Consider the following 25,171-nt stretch of genomic DNA (forward strand, 5'->3'; position numbering starts at 1 on the left):
CAAATTAAAAATTAATTTTTTTGGAAAAAAAATGTTTAATATGACTGTATAAAAACAATCCTATAATTATTTAACTCTTTGTTGAAAATATGGTATTACAGCGTTTCACAGTTTTAATTTTAATTTAATTTATCATGAAAGAACACCGAATGTACAATACTGATATCTAAAATACAGCTGGTAGCGGATAGAAAAAATAGAGAAAAATGTTGTATGTCAAGATACCGTAAATGCTCTGAAAAATTTGAACTTGCGTAATATTTTTATTTTTCTGTGAAACTTATAAAATGTAATATAATGATTTTCCAGCCATACATTAAATTGTCAGACACTCTGTCTCTTCCGAACCTTATATCAATAACAAACTACCAAAGAAATGAAATATCATAAACAAAGCAAGGCAATGTAACAACAAACGCTTGGTTCAAGCTGTAGGTTTCAGTTCGCGGTGAATCGGCAAACCGAGAGGAGTGTATAATCATTTGTTAAATAAGATTAATAAATTCCACAAACGAAGAGAAAATAATACTAATTGAAAAAGTGAAACGGATAAAATTCATCGTTAACTACACACCGACAAAATGGTATTTATCGATTAAAATATTTAGATATTTGAAAATTATAAAAAGATAAGCAATATGCAAATCAGATTTCCAAATAATGACATAAAATTTAAAAATAACTATTTATCATGCAAATTAATGTGATTGCAGGGCACAATAATGAAAATGATAATAAGTGGTGCTGCAATTACAATGGCCTTTTTAGTAGGATTTGGAGTTATTAATTCTACGATTAAAAAAAAATCTAAATCTTTGAAAATAAATCGTCGCTCCAAGAAACAAAGTGTGAAAACGCGAACAATACAGCAAAATATTGACCAAATTTATTCTATGATGCATAATTCGTATTGGAAGAAAATTGGTATAGTAGAAAATTTGATAATATACCCAGTAAAATCGAGTGAGGAACCAGTGTCTAATGATTCATTTGAATTTCGTGATTATGGAATGTATAGACAGGAACGCGGGATACATTTTTGGGATGGGTAAGTACGAAATCTTATTTTTTTTAATTTTAATAATTTCATGATAATATTCACGCAATCTAAACAAAATAAAGATAAAATAACAAAGTATTATTGTGAAATTTATTCTATTTTATTCATATTTAAATAACTTATAACGGAAAGAAAATTTTTATTACACAATCAGCTGAATCTAATAATTATTATTTACTCCGTTATTAGAATGTTCTTAATATATAACAAGACGAAAGGTAAATTCGAAGATAGCCGAACACATTTTATATTGCGATCAATGGCAGCGACAATAACGGACACTGACGAAGTAACGTTAAGATGCGACGGAATGAAGAATACAGTAACATTGAATATAAATCAATATCTCAATTCTGCCTTTCGTCTTACGAAGGAAACGTGGAATGGAACTTTGGAGACATATTGTATTTCAAATGTAGACATTAATGAATGGGTAAAACAGTAAGTATCCTGTAATCTCTATTAATTTATAATGTTTATCTGAAATCATAATTCTTGTATCTGAATACTAAAAAATCAAAATGTAGAGCAATAGAAACTGCCGAGGATGTAATTTTGGTAGTAATGCTTCCAAGTAATTGGAATTCGACACAAAAAATAAGAAACAATTGGTCCCACTTTATTCAAGGTTACAACACTATGGAAGAAGATGAAACGGTAATTAATATATAGTATTTAATTAATAATAATTATTGATAAAATAAGATCACCAGTTTGTATCAGTTTTTATAGGCACAAATTAGTTTGTTACATGAATCACTGAACCCAAAAGACTAAAATAAAAAGCAGAAAAAAACATTTTTAAACATCAGAGATTAAGCTTACAATACGCTCTGTGCTGTATAATTGCTACAATTAAGTTGAACATTTGTTACATACGTTATTTATTTTATTTTTCGCTGTTTATCTTTTAAAAACAAGATATTCATTAAGATATTGCTCATTGATAATTACATTCATGACACAAATATGAATTAGTATACTAGAGAAACACGTGCAATACAAATAATTTTTTGATATAAATGTTGCTGAAAATATTTAGTATTAAAAAATACAAATTGATACTAAAGTTGTTAAGCTTATTTGTGACAATAGATCGTTTTAATATATTTTAAAATGAAAAATTTCCGCAAAATAATTGGATGTTTCTTTAGGGAAAATTCATAACTTTACCACGTTTTGTACTGATAACATCAGATACGTATGTAGAGTCACATAGGAGGTATAAGTATTTGGCCCCAAACATTATCATTAACGTTGACGAAGAAGAAATGATAAATCCTTTTGAAGAGAAAAATTGGGAATGGATAAAACTCGGTGACAATGTAATTCTTAGAAATGTCAAACCAGTTCCGAGGTATTTGCACACACTTACATAATTTTTATAGTTATGTTTTATTTATTTTTATTATCAAATCTTTAATTAAAAAGTTTAAAATATAAACTTTAAATATTTATGATATTCATAAAAAAAAAGCTTGATCAATCATGTAAAAAAAAGATACTCTACTTAAAAATTTTTAACTTTTATTTTAACAAATTAAATTTTAAATTAACATATTATCATAAAACTGTCCCACTTGTTATTTTTCAATCGCATTTAACAAAATGTATTTCAATAATTGAAAATGCAAAATATTTAATTAATTTTATTTTATTTGTATTATTTTGGCAATAATTCTCTATCTATTGATTCTTCTCAATGTTTATTATTTTATCCTTAAATTAAATTAGTTAGCTAGTTAATAAATGTTTTATTTTCATTATTCAGCTGTGATGAAGAAGTCGAACATTTCGGAATTTATTGTGGGTTATGGGAATCTAGTGGAAACGTAAAGGTGGATGATGAAGTATATATTTACTATTCTAATACATAGCACAAGTGTGAAGTGAATATCGTTTAAACATTTAATGTTTAATTGTCATAATAGTTTAATGTTTGGATTAATTAGAATTAATTGATTTTAAAAGAAATAAGTATTGATAAGTCACGTTAATGTATTGCAATGTCTGTTGGCAACACATGAAAACCGACCTTAACGATAATATCTTACCGATATTAACATAATTTTATTCTTTATCATCGCTTACGAAATTTAATTTTCCCATAACTTGTTTATTATCTTTATTTCATTGACGAGTTATTTTATATATGTAGAAAACAACGTCTCTGTTAACTTTGTAGAAATATGTATGCTTGACTGTAAAACATTTTTTTCAGAAGATCAGAGCTCTAAATATAAGTTATTATTTGCAACAGAATTTGAAACAAAAATAATATATATAATTTTATGTAGTAAATATTTGTAAATTTAATAAGTAAGTAGTCTTATATAAGTATAAGACAAATAATTCATGTATGTATTTGTATTTATAACATTTTATATATGCCAGTTATTATAAAAATAAGTTATATAAAAATAAGTTATTATAAAAATAAGTTATGTCAAAAATTTTTAAAATTAATTTTATTTTATATTTTATTTAATTTTTAATTTATTTATTTTGTGTTATCTGTAAAATCAGAATAACTCAAGGTAAATAATCAAAATAGATATATGATTTTTATAATCACCAGCAGATATTAAAGTTATATACATATAATGTGTTATACTTTATTTTTTGAATATTATACATAAAATTATATACATATAAAGTTTTAGCTTAAAATTAACAGATGTTTGCATCAAAAAAGGTAAAGAAAGTAAAGCTCAAAAATTCCATTTTATTTAAAAAATTAAAATGTTTATTTTAAATATGTTTTAAATGTAATAATAAAAAAATAATGTCTTTAAAATTTCTTGTTGATTAGTATGTCAGCTTTAGTTATTTTTTAATTTTTTAATCGGCTATTGAATTTTTGAGTTTTCCTAACAATTGACAATTTTCAGTAATTAATATCTTAAAACTTAAAATTACATATAAATGAGCAAATTAGATTAAGCAAATAATATTAGCACATGTCTTTATTAACAAAAATTACTGCAAGATGTAAGTAAATATTTATTAAGTAATCTTTCATTCTGCATTTAAAAGATATTTACTTTTAGTTCTCTACTTTGTAAAAGCGATGATTAGTGTTATTTGATTATAAAAGATAATAAAATAATATTATATGACATAGAAGTTAACAGCGTTGTAGCAGCTGCGAATATAAAATCGATACAAATTTTATATCATGATCTGACCTGCGAAAACATTTTTGAACAAATAAAGTAATTTTTTGCGGTAAAATGAAACAAATGTATAAATGTAACACAAATATGTATTTTTAGCATGTATTTTAGATAAAAATATATTAATGTATTGCTTGAAGAAGTATTTCATTATAATTTTTAATGTGTCACCAATGAACAAATATTATATCTTCGTGGACTGGTTATCTTGCGCGTGTCTAAATTATAATTTTTTAACGATTAGTTAGGCCTTCCAAGTCCTGTGGCCTGGATTATAGAGTCATATCCTACTTTTCATAAAACTATCTTTACTTTATGGCAAGTACCGGAGAACAAAATTATAAGTATAATAACAAAGTCTGATAAATGGATATAACACAACGAAAGAAATGCAAATGTTTGAAAATAATTTTTAGTAAATTGAACAAGAAGACTCACTAATTGCTGTATATTGTACAACAGGATATTATAGTGTCCATCACGATCGTACGAATTAAGAAAAAATTGAGAATTACTTAAACAATGAGGATTATTCACAAATATACACGTGCTAAATCATGTATAAATTATATATAAACAAATATAAATGCGTTATTCAGGATAAAAATATATTGGGTTAATTAGAAAATTTGTAATAATTTTTATAAAAAAATTGAAAACAATTTTTATATGTTTAGAGTCATCTTCATTCAATAATATATGCACTGTTTGTTTTCAACAACTTTTGGCCATTTTTAACAATTTGTGCACTTATTGCTGAATGAAGATATATAAACATATAAAAATTGTTTACAATTTTATCATAAAAAAAAATTCTACAAACTTTCCGAATAATTCAATATATCTTGTTCTGATCCGTCAGTCATGAAATATTTAGAAAATGTTCCAGGATAAAATATTCATCAACGCATCTAGCCTATCCATTTTACGATAATGGATCGAAGAAATAGTGTACTTTTCATATTTTTACTTCAAGTATTCTTGTGACACATAATTAAATTTATTTAAAGTATTTTTGTAACACATAAGTAAATTTAATATAAATTAATTAAAAAAATAAATACTTTGTTCTTTTAAAAATAAATGCACGAACAAATATATGAAATAATTGAAAATATTTGAAAAAATACGTCACAATAAAATTTTGATATAATTATAATATTATAAAGCGATAAAAAATTATATAATCTACAAAGTGTCTCGAAAGTATATTTTTACACTATTGTTCCACTATCTTAATAATAAAAGACAAATTAGACGAACTCACCGATCGATGCGCAGCAGCGGAGTTGTCGTTCTGCATAGTTGATAATCTGTAAAATACGAAAACAAATCAAGATTATAATTGCGTTCAAAATAATGAATATTTATCAAATCATAATTGAGTACATTGAACTTTTAATTCTTTTAATTCTTTTTAATTCTTTTTCTAAGTAAATATGTAATAAAATAATTATTTAAAAAAATTTAATTATTTAAATAAGAAGTGAAAAATTTTAATAATAATGAATATTAACTAAAATGTAAATATATTATGGAATATTTTAAGTCTCTTAATGTACAACATTTTCAACAAATAAATAGATTATTATTTATCATAAAGTTGCTCCTCCAAAGTTGAGCCTCCTCCTTCTCTCAGTCCTCACAGTTTTTGCAGCCCTCGCAGTTTTTCAAAGCACTCGCACGCGATCACAACGCAAATAATTTTTACGATAATTCTTTTAAACACTTAAACGCGACGCATGCATTGCATGCGTGCGTTTTTAAATACGAAAAGTAATTTTAGAAAAAAATGTTTAAAAAAAGGTATAACTAGGTATTTAGGTATTTAGGTATTTAAGGTATAAAAGGTATTTAGGACTAAGGCCTTGATAACATATATCAAGGTCAAGATCACTAGAAGGTAGTTTCTTATTCTTCAGTTTTACTAAAAGTATTATTATAAAGTATTTTTTGGTAAATTTTAACAATAAAAAATTATTTTTCTGTATAACAGGGTATTATCGCGTCAGTTATAATATTGACAATTGGATAAATCTTGCGAACTATTTGTACTATGAAGATTATACCAAGATACATGTTCTCAATCGAGCCCAAATCATCGATGACGCGTTTCATTTTTGGATGCAAAGACGACTCAGTTTCGTTATGTTTTCGAATATTACAAGCTTCCTATTTAAAGATACAAACTACATTGCATGGTATCCTATGATTAAAGCTGTTGAATACATGTCGTGTGTCTTTCCAATGATTGAAGGTGATCACATAGTAGCAATGGTAGGTAATGGTAAATTTTTCTCTACAAGAAAGAATAGTTATCATAGCATTCTATATAAAAAAGTTTCAGTATAAATCTGTATATATGTAAATATACATCTATTTTTTCGAAAATAACAATAAGTCTAAAATTCCTGTTATTTAACAATTTTTAGAAACAAGCTAAAATCACGTTCAATAAACGTTCTGCAAAATATAGGATACTATGACAATGCTACCGATAGCGATTATATTATATGTTTAAGAGAAGAAGCGATAAAAGGATATTTTTAATATTTTATTTCTACCCTCCTCTTCCTTCTCCAATTCCCGCTGATAACGGCGTCATTAACGGCCAGAAAAATAAGAAAGAGGTGACAGTGTCGATGCCGGTGTAGCGTGCCATGTTTCCATAGCAGTTCCGACAATGTATTCTACTTCCGATGATACGACGCTTCTTCTCTTACCGCTGAAAATCGCATCGATGTAGCAAGGATGACGCAACGTCAACCGTCGGCGGCCGACGGTGTAAATGTCGGTGTCAGTTTACGCCAATCCTTTAATCGAGTACTATATTTAGATCTTTTTCACTTTCAATTTTTACTTTGTTTGATTTTATTTTAAAAATTATGTGTGTAATATTTTAATTAATTTATAAATTATTTCTTAAATTATTTTGATTTCCTTATTGTAAAAATCATACATTTAAAAAAGCATAATATCTATTAAAAGAACACGCTGCAAAAGAGTCATCCATGGAAATTTTATTTTTTATAGGTGATAACTCCCGTTTTTTTGGGCTCGATAGAGCTTTAAAGCTTTCTACCTGTGAGCCAAATTGTTAACGTTATCTTATTTATTTATTTTTCTTTTTACATTGATTCCTCATTTCATAGAAAAACAAGTATTATTAATAATGGATGGAAAAAGAACGTAAGCATGTAGAAATATTTTGATCAATTTTTGATGAATTTTTACAACTTTTAATAGCATGGCAACAAATGTTGTCTTTTTCCATGTTTTTTTATATTTTATATCATCAATAATGTTACACTATATGCACACTATATTATTTGATCACTTTATTTGAATCATAAATCTTATCCGTACTTTTCACAAATTTAAAACACTTGGTATTCGTTGCTGTCCTACAATGTAAACGCGGTCAAATTAAACGCTTGGTGCGCACTACTTTTAATTACTTAATTAACTTTTAACTACTTAATAAATTTCATATAACTCAATTTATATATCAGTTATTTAAGTATTTCAAATCTTTGTTTCTAGTCCTTCGAATATGTTTTTTTGTGGATTTTAGTCTTATCAGACAGATTTTTATTTTACATTATTTTTGTGAAATCTTGCTAAGATTGAACAAATATTTTTATTATAGTAGGTGGTATCTTGGGGTGGTAAATCGTGATCATAGGATTCCCGGGTCCTTCTTCGTCACGCTTGCGCAATCGGAGGAACGTACGTAGAGCGCGCGGCTATATAAAAGCAACCACTTGTTGGACGACACGCATTTCGCCGATTCGCTTCCGCCGCGGAATATATTCTGCTCGAAGACGAGAAAGGGAGTCGCGGGTATCCGACAAGTGATCACGACGATATTTCCTGTATCGTGCGACTTCAAGTCACATCCCCCAGTCCAATTCGTCACGTATCGAGTTATCGACGTGAGACTTCCGACCCGATCAGCTGATAACGGACAATCCAAATTAACACATATCGAAAAGTAAGTTAGTTTTGTATGTTTTTTAAATGTACATGCAAGTACAAATGTATATGCAACTTGTAAAAACATTTTCAATTCATAAACTCTGTCATGAATATCATTAAACATTGAAGGCAGGAATCTATCTGTAAAGCTAAGAATATTTTTAGAGTGTACTCGTTACTTTTATTATTAGAAAAAAACAGAAGTAAAAACATAGATAAAAGTATTTGTATAATAAAAATAATAATTTTGTAATAATTACACGTATAACTAATCATGGCAAGAATTAATTTTCAGCGAATAAAATTCGTTGTTACTTTTCTCCTTATTTTTGCGCGTCAATAGTAGTTTTCGAAAATAATTCATACTTAAGAGAATTTGCATTCAAAAACTACATATTTTGACTTTTGCATTTAAAAATGCAACATTTTTAATCATCCCTATAATTTAGATAAAAATGGTATTTTGATTATTGTATACTTTGACAAATATTTATAACAATTAATGACTGAACATCCCTTAGTTGTAATTTGGATTTAAAAAAATTATTGTGTAATAATTTATTGAACATATTGAAATATGTGCGTTTGTAGCATTTGTCGAATTTATTTATACGGTCGAAAGAAAATCGATTCATCGCGATTTACATAAATGTTACGTAGTAATTCAATCTGCGATGCATTCCGTGATGCAGAATCAGATAATTAATTGTGGAATTCGAGTGATCGTTTCATCGAGATGTAAGCGATATATTTATCAGTAAATAAAAAATGTATCGTATATCTGTAAACAAGCTCGCATTGATGTTCAGCTAAATAATGTTATCATATAAAACTGATATTAGCAGTATCATTTTAACACTTAATTTGTTCTTATCAATATTAAAATAATAAATAAAGTTACATACGCGTTAAATCTTGAAAAGATAGTTTTCTTTAATATTGAATAAATTGCACATTTATGGTCTGTCAAAGAAAGAAAACATTATTTTACAATTTCTATAAACAGAAACAGTTCAAATACTTATCTTTCAATATCTCTATATACTTCTCAAACTCCTAATCATTTAGTATTTTCAAAATTTTTATCTACACTTAATAGAATGCGAAAACGATACACAAGAAAAAGTGTACGACGTATAATCTACGATCACTTATGACGTGATACTCTATAATGTGTGTGTGTGTGTCTATCATATATAGATAACAAAATATATGTATGTACAAACTAATATTGAGAGAAATCGTCTTTGCTAGAAAGAAACTTGTGAGAATGCAACTATAGAGAAATTATCTCTCTCATTTTAAAAATACCTTTTTGGGTGTGTATTCAAAATTTGATCTAATATGATTTAATGCACATCGGATTACTCGCTAAATAATAGAGCGCTGTTGGCCTAACTGGCACTTACTGGCATTTTCTTCGTTGAATCGTGAATCATTGGCGGAGAATCCGCGGGCGGCCGACGGCGTCGCGGATAAATCCCTCGGCAAACCGCGCGACGGCAGTGAAAGCTACGGGAAATTACAAAAGTCGGAAGCGGAAACGGAGGAAGGACGAGCTTTTAATATCGCCGGGCGTCATTCTGGCTTCAGATCCTCGCTATTGCCTGCGACCGGTTCGATTTTCTGTTTTATGCTCGACTCGCGATTCTTTTCGCCTCCAGGCAAGGATCGTCTCCTCGAACTCACGATCTTGATCTATCTGTGACTAAACTTGCGTATTTTGATATAAAGTTTAACTAATTTGTTCTACACTAATTTGTTCACCAATTTTGACAAGATACAGTATTAATATATAAATAGTTTTGCTCGCTTAATTATATGAGAGCAGATTATATTTTTCTCGCACTATTTATAGATTTTATAAATGCTTTTGATCTCGCAAATTATTTATTCCGCTTCAGCTATCAACATTTTTAAATGAGATGAATAATTTATAATGTAATTATTTATAAACTTGAAATATTTTACTTTTTATAAAAAGCTTTACTAATAAAATGTAATGATATGAAAGTTTTAACGAAATTTTTATAAAATAAATAATATTTTCTAAAATAAATTATTAGAAACCAGCTACAGAGCCAAAGCTAGATTACGTGCTTAGTTTATTGACTTATTATAACAATTATAATATGTTCCGAATTGACCTAAACAATGTTTTATATATTTAATGTAAGAATTAACGAATAACTACTGAAGATGACCACATCCGAATGGTTAAAACGTTTAGAATTAGATCTTTATAATTTGTTATAATTGTTATAATAAGTCAATAAACTAAGCACGTAAATCTAGCTTTGGCTCTGTAGCTTGTTTCTAATAATTTATTTTAATAATTTGAGCCAAAATTGTAATTTTTAAGTTATAATATTTTCTACTTTATTTTATTGTTTAACAAGAAAATAAGATTTTTAATACAAAAAAAATTTATTTAAGAAGATTTAAAAAAATTATCTAACTTCCGGCTTTAAAAAGAATTAATATCCAATGTAATTATAACTGTTGAAGAGATATTATCCGTTGCGTATCTGAGTATAATCGATAATGAAATTGTTAATATCCGTGTGCAATTGAGTTCAATCTTATTACAAATTATTACGTAACATTTAACGTTCTCTTAAGTACCTAACATTTAATGCTTTCATATATTAATTGTTTTTAACGTTTTTAATAATTTAATGTCTAACATAAACTAATACATATAGTTCGGCGATTAAATAATAAAATTAATGTTTGTTTAGAAAAATAATTATATAAAATTGTTTTGAATAAAATGCATCTATCCAACATCGATCAAGAAATAGTTTTAATTATTAGTTATATATATATAACTAATAATTAAATTATTTTTTAAAAGTTCTGTTAGAATACTTTCCTTGCAAAAAGCTCACCACAATTGTGTATCCCTAAAATCATTGAAAAATTTTATTTCAACAATTTCAGTTTTGAAAAAGTAATCATAGGAAAGCAATCGGTAGAAATACGCAATACAACGCAATATACGTAAATAAACAAACACTTTTATTCCGATTAGAAAGTTGAAATTGAAATTGTTGGAGATAAGCGTATTGGAGAGAAGCGTAACTTCTATTAAAATCTATACTTATACATGACAGTTAAATGCGTCATTATTGTTAGCGAAGACTTATAAGAGAACCGTCACAAGTGTCTGACGCCGATTTGATTTTCCTTCCTAAATATGTTATAAAGCATACAATTTTAGATAACACGTATTTTTTTATAACGGCCCAATCGAAGATTTAGGGGGTGATACACTCCTTGAAAAAAAAAACAGTTTTTTTCTTTCTATGTGAATATCGTCAAAACAGTAAGAGATATAAAAAAATGTTTCAAATAAAAGTTGTTGCTAAAAGGTATTGCATTTCCTCCACATTACACACTTATAAATAATGGCTGCGTTTCGTGCGAAGCGTGTTGTCATATGCAAATTAGCTATCAGCACATATTACACTTTGAAGTACCGTTTATACTGCGGGAAAATAATATATGAAACAAAAACAGTGAATAGTAAATCAATCAATCTATTCAACATATATCCATTCCACCCTGACTCTACCCTCTTGGCCCGACTTGACTGATAATGAATTGAAATATAAAATTGATTGATTCATTTACTATTCACTGTTTTCGTTTCATATATTATTTTCCCGTAGTCACTATAAACGGTACTTCAAAGTGTAATATGTGCTGATAGCTAGCATATGACAATGCGCTTCGCACGAAACGCAGCCATTATTTATAAGTGTGTAATGAAAGGAGGAAATGCAACACTTTTAGCGACAACTTTAGTTAATTTTTTTTCTTCAAATGTGATAACAATAATGCCATTTTTACTTATCGACTATTGCGCAACACAAGCACGGCATAAACGATACAACATATAGTGTGACATTGATGACTCATTACTGAAACATGCGATTTCGAAACATAAAATCATATATGGTTGAATAGTTTCAGCGTAAAAAATGCTACAACTTTTGTCCTTGCAAAAATTTTGAAATTCGTAAAAATAATAACAAAAGGTGGGGGTAAATTAAAAAATTTACCATTTTTTTTAAATCCAGCTGCGCGGTTATAAAGCCCACAAATGACCATACGACTTTTATTCAAAACATTTTTTTTTATATCTCTTACTGTTTTGACGATATTCACATAGAAAGAAAAAAACCGTTTTTTTCAAAGAAATGTATCACCCCCTAAACCTTCGATTGGGCCGCTATAAAAAAAATACGTGTCACCTAAAGTTGTATGCTTTATAACATATTTCAACATAGGAAAATCAGATCGACGTCGGACACTTGTGACGGTTCTCTTGTTAGTGACGAGCGATCTGGTTCTAGGCCGTGACGAAATCTTAAGAAGCGGCCATATGATGCTAGTACGATCGATGATGAATCCGTAGAAATTAACGACGAACCTGCATCGCGAATTTTCATGCTAGGTCAACGTCGCTCACTCTTCTATAATCACGTATCGGCGACACCTGTGTATAAAAACTACGTTGTGAGTGACGTCTTGTGTGGATTTTACTAGAAAATTGTCCGCAGTTTTCTCCAATTCAGATTTCTGTATCTTCATAATATTATCGCAATTATTGACTGACGCGGAATTAGAGTGCGCAATACTTAAATTAGTGTGCAGCTTGTTGTGACTTGTGAAAAAATCATCACATGCTATCAAAAAGGTACAATCGGCAAATCATTATAAAAATGACATAAATTATAATTACACTTTTAATATAAATTATTATTTTTATTGTTATACACAACAATTTTGAATAGCAATATGTCATTATCTTTGAACTATAGCAATGTTTCTCTAAGGAAATATCGCATTTGACATTTCGCAGTTATATTTTCTGAAATCTTTTGTTTGTACCATTCGATTTTTGCTGTCAATCAATTACAATATAAAGATTTTCTGTAGGATTTTCTATAAGCAAAGAAAATTAATTTTTTTTCACACAATTGTATTGTTACATTTATATTTAAAAAAACTCTATGATTTCTTCATGATATTTTATGTGCATCGTACGTGCGCGCGGATGTGTATGTGTGTGTGTGTGTGTAATATAAAAATTAAATAATAAATATTATGTTTTTTGTATTTTTGTCTGTTGCAGGTAGAATGAATCTGGATGAATATCGCAAACATGGTAAGTAAATATAATTATAGACGTAATATAAAAAATAATATGAGCTGGCGTGATTATTATTATTGGATCCTATACTTTGATTTTATTGATATTCTGATTGATATTTTGATTAACATAACATAAAATTTGTACTTTATAATATTTTACATAGATAGAGTAAAAAATAAAAACTATTTAAACCAAAATTTAAAGCTGGAAGATTTGATTACAATCTCACTGATATGTGAATCAGTGTAAATCTGAATCAAAGTACTATTGTCAAACGAATAAATCAAGCTATTTCCGGACAATAATCGTACAACACTGAACCGGCATCAATAAATAGAGATCACCGGTAGAATTGTTGGAAAGACTTTATAGGTGCGATATTGTTTCCGATACGACATCGTAACGTTGCAATTTAAATCTTCGAACTACGGCGTGACTTAAACTTGCTTTCCTATTGCTGTTTCAATTTCACGCGATCATTCAATTGACCTGTTTAAATAAATTACAATTGACAATGCAATCTGGGATTATTCAGCCATTAATAATTGTACTAATAACATTAATAATAAATAAAATAAAGTTTTTTTTTCAAAAACATCTACGACTAAATTTTGTAATAGAAGAACAGTTTTAGAAAACTGTTTCTTTTTGTTTGCTAGAAAGTACAGTTCTCAGTTAGGACATCATATGTCAGAAAAGGTGATTACGTTTTCTATACAACTATACATTCTCCAACAAACAAAGAATCACAATGTTGTGTGAAATAGGGTGTAACCTTTTAGAATGTCGATTCTTCTTTAGTATAGAATAGTCTCTTGATACCTCTTTTGTTTCTGTTTAATCGCTTTTAACCACAGATAACGACAAATGCGTTGAATCTAAGAGGATTCGCAAACTTAATTTCTACAGTTTACTTACTGGTAATTTTAAATTTTAGTATGTTAGCATTTGTCGGTTTAAAAAGTTTACGATAAATAAGTCAATGTTAAATTAAGAAAATTCTAATGCTGAAGTACGTTTAAAAATATCTTTTTATAATTATGATAAAATTAATCAATACGGTTTTTTGTAAATATTATTATTTAATAATTATTAATTAACGCAGTAGCAAGGTTTTATTTTCTCAAGTGTTTAAAGAATTAATTTGCAATTTATAAACTAAGATGCATAATTGATAAAAGAATATGTCTTGTCTAAACATTCTCCTTAAACGTTAACGATCTGAGATAATCGTAAACATTTGAAAATTGCAAAAAGGAAAGGAAATGGTGGATTACATCGCTGATTACTTGGAGAATATCCGTTCTCGGCGCGTATATCCAGCAGTCTCACCGGGATACTTAAGAAATGTCCTGCCGACGTCGGCCCCGGTCGACGGCGAACGCTGGGAGGATATATTCGCCGACATTGAGAAATGCATTATGCCGGGTGTGACGCATTGGCAGAGTCCACACATGCACGCTTACTTCCCAGCCCTGAATTCACCTGCCAGTCTGCTAGGCGACATGCTGGCTGATGCTATAAACTGTTTGGGTTTCACGTGGGTAAGTACAATCTCGCATACTTATTTCTTACAAGGAAGGTTCGACAATCCGAATTTTTTTAAAAATCTGAAACTTTGCAAAAATGTAATACATATAAATCTAATAAAAAAGCTATTTTTTTGTTTTACAAACAAAAGGCTTGAACAATTTCTTTATTTTATTATTATTAAATAATAAAATTTTTTTAATTAAGCAGTTAGTGGAAATATTTTTAAATTTTTTATCATAATGTTAAAGGCTATTAAAAACCTTAATATTTTGTATTTAACATTTTTTTCAATATTTCTTATGGTTTCAAAGATAAGCAAAAATATTAAAAAATCGGATTTTCTTTGGGTGTTTTTAGAACCGTTTTTTAACCAAAATAAAAAATAGCTTTTTGATTAGATTCATATGTATTATATTTCTACAAAGTTTCAGATTTTTTAAGAAAATTTGGGTTGCCAATTTTGATATGATTTTAAATTTAATACGATTATTTATATAGGCTTCCAGCCCGGCGTGTACCGAATTGGAAACAATTGTTATGAATTGGTTGGGCAAAATGATCGGCCTTCCCGAAGATTTTCTGCATTATCCAGGTAGCTCCGGCGGCGGTGGTGTTATTCAAACAACAGCATCAGAAGCTACGTTGGTGTGCTTGCTGGCAGCTAGAACTCGGGCTATCAGGGATGTGCAGGAAAACGATCCTGAGTGTTTGGCGACAGAAATCAATTCGCGACTAGTCGCTTACTGCTCAGATCAGGTCTGTAGTCGTTTATATAAGAAGCTTAAAAACGTATTTGTGAGATAAAACAAGAGTATAAATTCTTGCGATGCTTTATTTAAAAATATACGACGACTGGGAGTAATCACGTAAAAGTAGCAAGAAAAGAAATATCAATGGGAATAATAAATATATTGTGTACTATGGCAAATAGAAATCTCAAAGCGTTCCTTTGAGAAATTTTCAAAGCGCACTTAAGAGATACATTGAATAGATGAAAATGTACTATTCGCACAACTGGGACAAGTTTCTTCTTGATTACTGAACTATTTTGTTATAAATTTGTTTCTTGTAGAACGTAGATGAAATAATCTTTGCTTATTGCAAAATGTTTGGCTTGTTTTCTTAATTTAAGAAGCAATATTTATAAATGTAACATTACATATCAACATTTTTAAAGATTAATATTTCAAAAAATCGAATTTTAAAAAATTTATATTTTGACGTACAGTAAAATAATTTAAAAATCTCCAATTTTAGAGAAAATTTAACTAGAGCCCGGAGAATAATTTGTTTACTTTTAAAATAAATTCAATAATTTTTATTCAATTGCGCATTACTTATTCTTTATGTCATTGTTGTTATTTGTTCGACAGGCACATTCAAGCGTAGAAAAAGCTGGACTTATAGGTTTGGTTCGAATGCGATACATCGAATCCGACAGTGAATTAAGCATGAGAGGAGATGCTTTACTCGAAGCATTAACTCGCGATCGCGCTGAAGGTCTACTTCCTTTCTTCGTAAGTTTTATTGATGTCTTACTTATTTTTCATAAATCTAGATTTGTAATATTTAATCCATATTTGTATCCACATAATATCTTATAAATGCAAGCCTAATTATCATTAGATATCATTGGATATATCTCATTTATAATTTCTAAATTATTAACTTTTTATGTATATTATAATTAAGCATGTTAATGCATTCATTTGTTGATAATTTTATTTTTATATTAGATGATATATTGCATTGCTTATTTATATTTATTATTTATAAATTATTGTCTTCATAATGACTGACTTTTCTATATATTTTCCGTACTTTTGTTAGTTATTTGCTATATATTTTTAAAATTTATAACATTTTTAAAAATTGTTAACAATACAATTATAGTAAATTGTGACATAGCAGATAGCGAGCAGCATAGAATAAGTAAATTTGCGGATAGTTACCAACGTTGCACCATGAGCGCACAAACTAAAGTAGTCCGACCGGCCAATTATATAGGTGTATTCTTTGCAAGTAGAAACAAACGCGGTCGGGCGAGGTAAGCCGGATCAACGTAGCGCTAGTTAGTCCCATAGGACCTTCTTAGTCCGATTGGAGTCTTGCGAGTCAGTTTGCAATGAAAAATATTTTATATAATCGAGATTTTCTGCAATGGAATAATATTTTCTCTAGATTTATTTCGCCAATTATATGTCTTCTATGATAACAGATGTATGATTAATAGACAATGCTATGAACCTCTTCACGTAAATTCTATCTTTAGAAAGAAAAAAAAAATGACAATACGCTTAAAATTAATGAGTTAGAAAAAAAATTGGCTCTCAAATAAATTACTTGAGTTACTACATGGTTAAATAATTTTATTATAATACATTTCATATTATATAATTATGTATTATTATCATAAAAAGTTTGCATTTTTTAATATAAAAAATTTCTTGATATTGTATTATTTAAACAAATGTTTAACTTTGTTATAAAAAAATTATTTAAAACAGTTCCTTCTTTATGCGATATAATGATTTTGTTATCTGCATAGGTATGTGCAACTTTAGGCACTACTGGTGCTTGCGCTTTCGATAACCTCAAAGAAATTGGACCGATATGTAAGTATCAAATTCATTCAAAATTATATTAAATGCGCTTTCGAATCTTCAGATTCTTCAAATGCTAAATTTTTTCTACAAAAATATATTTTAAAATGTTATGATAGTTTGTAAATGTTTTAGGTCAAAAGAACAGTTTATGGTTGCATATTGATGCAGCCTATGCAGGCAGTGCTTTCGTATGTCCTGAATTTCGTGGTTGGCTTCAAGGAGTCGAGCACGCCGACTCAATTGCTTTTAATCCAAGTAAATGGCTCATGGTCCACTTCGATTGTACAGCTATGTGGTACGTGCAATGTTACAATAAAACTATCCTTTTTATCAGTTATAAACATTAATAGGTTGTTTTCGATTAATTTAACAATTTGTATATTTGCACAAAAATATGAAATTCATGTTTATTCCTAATTCAGATTTATCAATGTCACAATTTGTAATATTTTTAAAGTATACTAATGTTTTATAACACGTAATTAACTTTCGTGAAAATAAGCCACGTGCCTTGCAAAATTATCTATCGTTCCTCGATTTTCTTTTTATTAGTTGAACTGCCGAAGGCACAGTCATCTTTTTCCGTTCCTTCCGCAATTTCCTTTCGAGACCGTTACGATCGAACGCAACTCACAATCTTTCGGAATATTATTTGAATTGCGTTTAAAGTTGATAGCATGGAATAACGATTTATAGCATGGAATAATGATTTATGAAATTTTTTTATCGTTCTGCATTGCAATGTATTTATTAGAATGCATTTGCTTTCACAGTTTTTTGTACAGTTATCTAATAAAATAGTAGGAATCATATAAACTGTACTATATTTTATTAAATTGAGATTATGGTAAAATAATTTAATAAAATAAGAATGCAAACCGGTATAGAATAATTACGTTTTAAAAATGCGTTCAAAAATATTTGCGATACGTACCCAAAAATTTGTGTCAATATAATTATCGCAATAGTTAAGAATAAATATCGCGTGTGCACATTTTGTGAAAAACTCATTTATGCTTCCGTTAATAACGTGTGTGCAGATTTCGAATAATTGAATAAAATACGGTGGAAAGTGAATTACAAGCTGAAAAAGCACATTCCAACATTCATCAAAACGTTGCATAAATAACCAAAGAAAAGATCAGGTATTAATTAATTTTTCCGCGATATGCGTTATTTCAGGGTGAAAAACAGCCAGGCGTTACACAGAACCTTTAATGTGGATCCGCTGTATTTGAAGCATGAAAATACAGGTAATTTTATAATTTAATAGATTTCCCAATAATCGTTAAAAAAACCAATGTCTTTTATATAAAATTATGCGAGCACAGAAAGTTTTATTTGTTTCCTTTTCATAAAAACATAAAGTTTGTATGTATGTATAAAGATGTTAAAAAATTAAATTTTTTAATTTATTTGTTGATATAAAAATTAAACACACAAAGATTAAACAAGTATTTTACAGAGACTAAGCAATATTGTAAAATAGTATAACTTGTTTACGCAGTTCTATTGTACTAATTTCATTTACTAATAATAAAAAAATAATTATAACATATGACTTTCTTAACAGGTCTTGCAATTGATTACATGGTAAGTAATGTTCTCTAGCTATTTTATAATAATGTGTTATAAAATAAAAATTATTTAGAAAAAGCAAATTAATAAAAAAAATTTATCTTTGTACATTAAATAAACTTTCTAATGTTAAATAATTATTACAATAAATAAGAAAGGACAAAAGAGCCGTAACCAGTTGTTCGTGTCAAAAAAAAAATCGTATATTATAAAATTATATTTTATGTGTCGACGATGGACTTGTCTTGCGTTGAAGCAGTTTGCGGTGCGTTATGTTAATTGTTCGGATGTTTGATTTTGGCGCCTATTTATAACGTGGAGCTAGGAAAAACACTTGCGTTGCGTGAGCAAGCGAGCGAGCGTATATGTAAATAAAAAAAAAACATCAACGTGTGGTTAGGTTAAGATGGCTGAGCGCCGATTCACGTGTTTCTTTTTGAGTTCTTAGAAAAGATTGTTCCATTATCATTTGTATCAGACACGTTACTAATAAAGTTATTGAGAATTAACTGAGAAGCTGGTTTTATAAGATAAAACGCCTGTAAAGAGCCGGGATCGCACGGACGCAAACAATAAACTGAGAAGAGTGGCGTCTGTGACAAAGAACTACAACCTCAAGAGTTGTAGTTTCGTACATTAATTTTGCGTGCAACATGTGTTTCTTAGATTTCCGCGCATTTATGTGTAAGCTAATTAAATGTTTTGTTTAATTTAATGTGGCACTGAGAGGAAGGCCTGGTGATAGGCAGAAACGTTTGTAATTAACGAACTATTGGCTCTTTTGCTCCTTATTTATTGTGATTATTTAATTATTAGTGCCTTTAAAATTTTTATTTAAATAATTTTATTTTTAAATAGAGAACAATATATAGATCTGATAGTTATATTTGACTTTATTTTAGCACTGGCAGATTCCTCTATCAAAAAGATTTCGGGCACTAAAACTATGGTTCGTTATCAGGAATTATGGAATTACTGGTTTGCAGAAACATATACGAGAAGTAAGTAATAAAAATAAATATGCATATTTATATTATATTATATTCAACATTGATTGATGGAATACAAATATTATTAAATGAAGAAGTCATTTGTCACGTAACTTTTATTATTGGTGATAGCGTTACAAAAAGTTTTGTTTTAAATGCGTCTTATTTCTTTTTGTGCGTATTTTACTGTTAATGCTTTATCACACATACTGTTCATACTTAAAATTATTTAGCGTCTAACTAGTTTTTATTTCATTATAATATTAATATGCATATATAAGCTTAATACATATATGTATATATATGTTCACAGGGCGTGAGGTTAGCACAAAAATTTGAAGCTTTAGTCCTGGCCGATGCTCGTTTTGAAATTCCTGCTTCGAGGCATTTGGGTATGGTAGTTTTTCGTCTTCGTGGTGAGAACACTTTAACAGAACGTTTGCTGAAGAAGCTTAATTCACGGGGTCGATTGCATTGTGTGCCAGCCGCCTTACACGAAAAATATGTCATCAGATTTACGGTCACTTCGACAAAGTATATTTACATTTCAATGTTTATTTTTTATAGTAACAAATATGAATCAATTTATAATTTTCTACAAATAAAACTTTGGTATTTTTTTTTGTATGATCTAAAAACGTACTGTAAAACCTATCCAGAACAGTACTATATATTTTTAAATATATTTGATATTCAATATAATTATTGAAAGCATTTATTGGATTTAAAAATTTTTTTTAATATAATCTTATTCTTTTAGTACCACGAATGAAGACATTGTAAAGGATTGGGCAGAAATACGAAATACTGCAAATGAAATATTAGGTGATACCTCCGCACCTATAGCTAGAGCTAGAGTTCCTCTCGCAGGTAATAACGAGATAGAATTTGGTTTTTTTTTTCTTTTTTTTTCAATTGTGATTTACTAATAAACTAATTGCAATATCAGACTACGGTTTGCGGCACAAGCCAGCACAAGCCTAGCACAATCTAGCACAACCGTTGTTTTTTTCGTTTTTCAAAATGGCGGTGCTACGATTTTTTTTTCAATTGCGATTTGCTAATAAACTAATTGCAATATCGGACTACGGTTTGCAGCACAAGCCAGCACAAGCCTAGCACAATCTAGCACAACCGTTGTTTTTTTCGTTTTTCAAAATGACGGTGCTACAATTTTTTTTTCAATTGCGATTTGCTAATAAACTAATTGCAATATCAGACTACGGTTTGCGGCACAAGCCAGCACAAGCCTAGCACAACCTAGCACAACCATTATTTTTTCATTCTGACAAAATGGCGGTGCTGGGCCTTAAAAATCGTTTTTTTCGAATTTTCGAGTAGTTTTTGGAGATATCGAAGTGCGGTTTACGGCACAACGTAGCACAAACCTAGCACAATCTAGCACAACTTTTGTTTTTTAAATTTTCTAAAATAGCGGTGCTAACTTCATAGACATATTTGGATGGCTTAATGAAGAGGAATCCATAACGAGAATAGTGTCAAATTTTTCTTTTGGAAAAGAAAAGTCACGTCAAAATGAGCGAAAAATATAAGATTTATATACATATATACATATATAAATATACATAAATCATGAATCGTTAACCAAACAATGCGCAGAAAAAATTTTGCACCATATTGCTTATATCTATATATTTTATATGTGATAGAAGTATCATAAAAAATAAAAATTATCTTGTATACAAAGATATAATAATTTGTCTACAAAATTGATTTTACATGCATGAAGGTTTATAAATGTACGAGGTGTAATCCAAAAGTAACGCGTACATTTTTTTCGTGACTTTTGCTTGTAATTTTTATGCATTAATTTTAAATTGCGAATTTTTTTCTTATGTAGATGTAACTTAAAGTAATTATATTTTATTACACTTAAAGTAAAAATATCTCACTTGTGGTGCAAAATATTTTTCTTAATTGATTTGATTTATATGATTTATATGATTTATATGACATTCACAGTATGATTACATACATATTACATTAAGAAAAGTTTTTTTTACATTTTTATATAATCAATTAATTTTTCTTTGGAATTCTACGTAATGCAAGTTTATGTTTGATGTTTATTTTAAAATATTGTTTGTATTTAAGTCTGATTATCGATTTATGATTTATTGAGTTGTAATGCAAACAAGTACTGCTAGTAAATAATTATTTTGCTCACATGTTGCTTTCTTTATTTTTTCATTAGACTATGAACACATTGTCTATTTATTCGATACACATTACACTGTTCAAAGGTAAGTTGCAAACATTTCTTTTGTGTCGGAAATATTTAAAACAATTTTTATTTACTATAAATATTTGTTGCTACTAAACACAAAATTAATCTTTACGGATTTTGATCTGCAGACACACGGCAGAAGAATGAGAATTTTGGATCAAGTTTGCTATTGGCAAATTCGCCGATGTCGCCGAAAATTGTGAACGGTAGTTTCGCCGCCATATATGACACGGCTGACGTATTTGAGGAATGTATGAAGACTTTTGGGAAAATTCATCTTGAGGCAAGAGATAGTCCGGGTAAGTGCTTGGGAGTGTTATGTGATTGAAATTATATTATTAAATAAACATTTCAATTGCGCACTTCTAATGTATTAAAATGTATTTTAATTAAATGGTATTACAAAAACAAAAAAATGTGTGCATAAATTTATATTAAACATTGTATCGTTATCAAATTAACGTTTAGCCTGGATATTATCTTATGCCATCTCTGTTTGTGATTTTAGCCATGCGTCGTCGTATTCGCGGAATACTAATGTCAGGCAAACAATTTTCTTTGGATTCTCGTATGGATCTTGTTCAGGTAAATTTAATCCTTTTGACAGAAAACACACACACATTTGGCTCATGAAATTAATCCTTAATTTTTATGTTTGTACGTTGTGATTTAAATTATAATACAAACTTGTAACTGTTATCAATAACTCGACAATATTGCATGTGTCTTAGGGATATGTTTGCAGCCGTCCACTCTCGGATCCTCCTACCGAGTTACCATTAATGAAAGAGGATGAAGATACCGCGGCATATGAGTCAATGTCTGATATCGATAAACTGGATGAAATCGATAATGGTAAGCATATTCCTTACTTCAAATAATAAATATGAAGAATATATACTGCAAAATACAGTACGATTATTGTAGACGAGTCATTTGATAACTCTGAAACGAGCAAGAGGAAAGTATCTATTTCAAAGACTGGTTCGAGTTACGCAGTAGTAAACGGTTCAATCGTCAATATCGATACTGAGGACAATGGCGATAACACGGTGACCATTGCGGCGGCTGATGTAGGCTTCCCCAGAAGTGAAACTATAGCTGCTTTCGGCCATCGGCCGTATACAGGCGATTTGGAGCCTGTACGAATTTTGAGGGAGAAGTTGATGAAAGGACAGAGAAACGAAGGAAACGACGACAACGGGGACTTCTGCAGGAAATGTGGTCACTACTCCAAACGTCAGTAATTAATCTAGATGCATTACGTATTCTTCATACGTTAAAGACCGCTCTTATCTGCACTCGAAACCGTTTTTGCATTCGTAATCTGATGATTTAAAATTATTTTGCCGATAAATTGTTAGCTTGATATTAAATATGAAATAATCATATAACCTTGCTAAATAAATTTCAAAAATCGAGAGAATCGTAGAATAATGCGAGATTAATTTTCTCTTCCTTTGAGATTTTTAAGATTTTAAGAATAGAAAAACTTTGAATATAGCATGTTTTACAATTCTTTTAAAAATAAAATGTTTTTAAATAACAAAATAAAAATTGCCAAAGGTTACATAAGTAGATGTAGATTTCTTTTGTTAAAATTTCTAATTAATTAAAAAATATATTTAAATTTCTTTTATTAAGATGATTAAATTTTTAGAAGTTAAACTGTTAAAGTATACACGCAAATGTACTCAGAAAAATGTGCAAAGGGTGGCGTATAAAAATAATCATTGCTTTATGTTTATGTAGTTTTTGCTGTTAATTAAAATTGTAGTAAAAATAAAGGCGTAGAGTGCAATATATTTGTAACAAACGTATGAAATCAAATAAATGCACAACATGACAAAGTATTTAATAGTGCATTGATTATCGCCCGCATCCATTTTTTGTTATAAATTTTAAATCCCGAAAATATAGTAGAACGTATGTAAATATTACATTATATCTTATGATATGCTATAGATTTTTTGTAAAAACAATTGCAAACAAAACTAAATTTACGGATTTAAACATGGAGAAAATTTGATATCAACAATTACTATGTACGGCAGTAACCATAGACTGAAAAGTTTTACTATGTTTCACATGTTTACTATGTGAAAAACATAGTAAAAATTTTTATAATTTCTTCATGTGGTACATGATGTGAATTAAATGGAAATAAAACATTTGATAATAAAGATGAATAAAGCGTAATTGTAAAAATAAAAATAGAATTAATTATATAAGTGCGTGCAAACCTTGGAACTGGTTTGATCTTTCTGAGAATATATTACATCGTTACCGATTTTTATCCAGTCCCAGGTTTTCTCTTCAAAAGGATTTATCGATTCTTCGTCACAGTGTCAACGACAATATTATACTTTATAATTATTATACCTTATTATATTATTATACCTTCATGTTATACGTACTCTCGCATATGCGCAAATTATATTTCTCATCCGATTGTGCGAGAAATCCGAAAACAACTTGCGTTTTTGTGTATCCTTTTTATTATCATTTTCTTAATAAGATTAAAGTACAAAATTTTTTGAACTTACCGGCACGATGCGCAGCAGCGGAGTTTTTGTTCCGTTGATCTGTAAAAGACAAAAGAACATTCTGCTTATAGCAAACTTTAAATTAATTAGTATTAAAAATATAGTTGCGCACATTGAACCTTTTATTCGTCTTTTAAACAACAATGTTGTTTCCAATATTTTACAATTAATAGATAATAAATGAACGTTAAATACCTCAAAGTTGCTCCGCCGATGCCCGATGCTCCTCCTGAGCCTGCTCATTCTCTCAGCATAAGGGAACACGATTCACTCGCAATTCACTCGCGAAAATC

General features: G+C 28.8%; 2 protein-coding genes across 3 annotated transcripts; both read left to right on the top strand.

Moving 5' to 3' along the window:
- The first annotated feature begins 57 nt into the window (after nucleotides 1-57).
- Nucleotides 58-4,103, top strand: LOC105679176 (uncharacterized). The gene is made up of 6 exons (XM_012379062.2): nucleotides 58-584; nucleotides 714-1,048; nucleotides 1,250-1,501; nucleotides 1,588-1,717; nucleotides 2,215-2,417; nucleotides 2,832-4,103. Exons 1-6 carry the CDS (start codon nucleotides 582-584, stop codon nucleotides 2,935-2,937), a joined length of 1,029 nt encoding a protein of 342 aa, XP_012234485.1. The 5' UTR covers nucleotides 58-581; the 3' UTR covers nucleotides 2,938-4,103.
- A 3,275-nt stretch (nucleotides 4,104-7,378) lies between these two features.
- Hdc (histidine decarboxylase) lies at nucleotides 7,379-24,185 on the top strand. 2 transcript variants are annotated; one of them, XM_067349577.1, is made up of 16 exons: nucleotides 7,379-8,230; nucleotides 13,358-13,390; nucleotides 14,636-14,922; nucleotides 15,410-15,667; nucleotides 16,285-16,428; nucleotides 17,460-17,526; nucleotides 17,650-17,812; nucleotides 18,700-18,770; nucleotides 19,091-19,110; nucleotides 19,998-20,096; nucleotides 20,398-20,618; nucleotides 20,845-20,954; nucleotides 22,461-22,631; nucleotides 22,841-22,917; nucleotides 23,064-23,187; nucleotides 23,332-24,185. In XM_067349577.1, exons 2-16 carry the CDS (start codon nucleotides 13,363-13,365, stop codon nucleotides 23,577-23,579), a joined length of 2,088 nt encoding a protein of 695 aa, XP_067205678.1. In that variant the 5' UTR covers nucleotides 7,379-8,230; nucleotides 13,358-13,362; the 3' UTR covers nucleotides 23,580-24,185. The 2 variants fall into 2 exon arrangements, with proteins under 2 accessions (XP_067205678.1, XP_012234480.2); XM_012379057.2 differs by having other exon boundaries at nucleotides 7,390-8,230; nucleotides 23,260-24,185.
- Nucleotides 24,186-25,171: the final 986 nt, after the last annotated feature.

The sequence above is a fragment of the Linepithema humile genome, chromosome 2 (genome assembly GCF_040581485.1).
Source record: "Linepithema humile isolate Giens D197 chromosome 2, Lhum_UNIL_v1.0, whole genome shotgun sequence".
Lineage (NCBI taxonomy): Eukaryota > Metazoa > Arthropoda > Insecta > Hymenoptera > Formicidae > Linepithema > Linepithema humile.

Bases quoted from the DNA above. Each gene is read 5' to 3' on its own strand.
- Hdc (XM_012379057.2), top strand. From the start codon at position 13,363: ATGAATCTGGATGAATATCGCAAACATG. The intron at 20,619-20,844 runs GTATATTTACAT...TTATTCTTTTAG, and splicing joins TTTACGGTCACTTCGACAAA to TACCACGAATGAAGACATTG. The intron at 23,188-23,259 runs GTAAGCATATTC...CGATTATTGTAG, and splicing joins ACTGGATGAAATCGATAATG to ACGAGTCATTTGATAACTCT.
- LOC105679176 (XM_012379062.2), top strand. The intron at 1,049-1,249 runs GTAAGTACGAAA...CTCCGTTATTAG, and splicing joins GGGATACATTTTTGGGATGG to AATGTTCTTAATATATAACA. The intron at 1,718-2,214 runs GTAATTAATATA...ATGTTTCTTTAG, and splicing joins CTATGGAAGAAGATGAAACG to GGAAAATTCATAACTTTACC.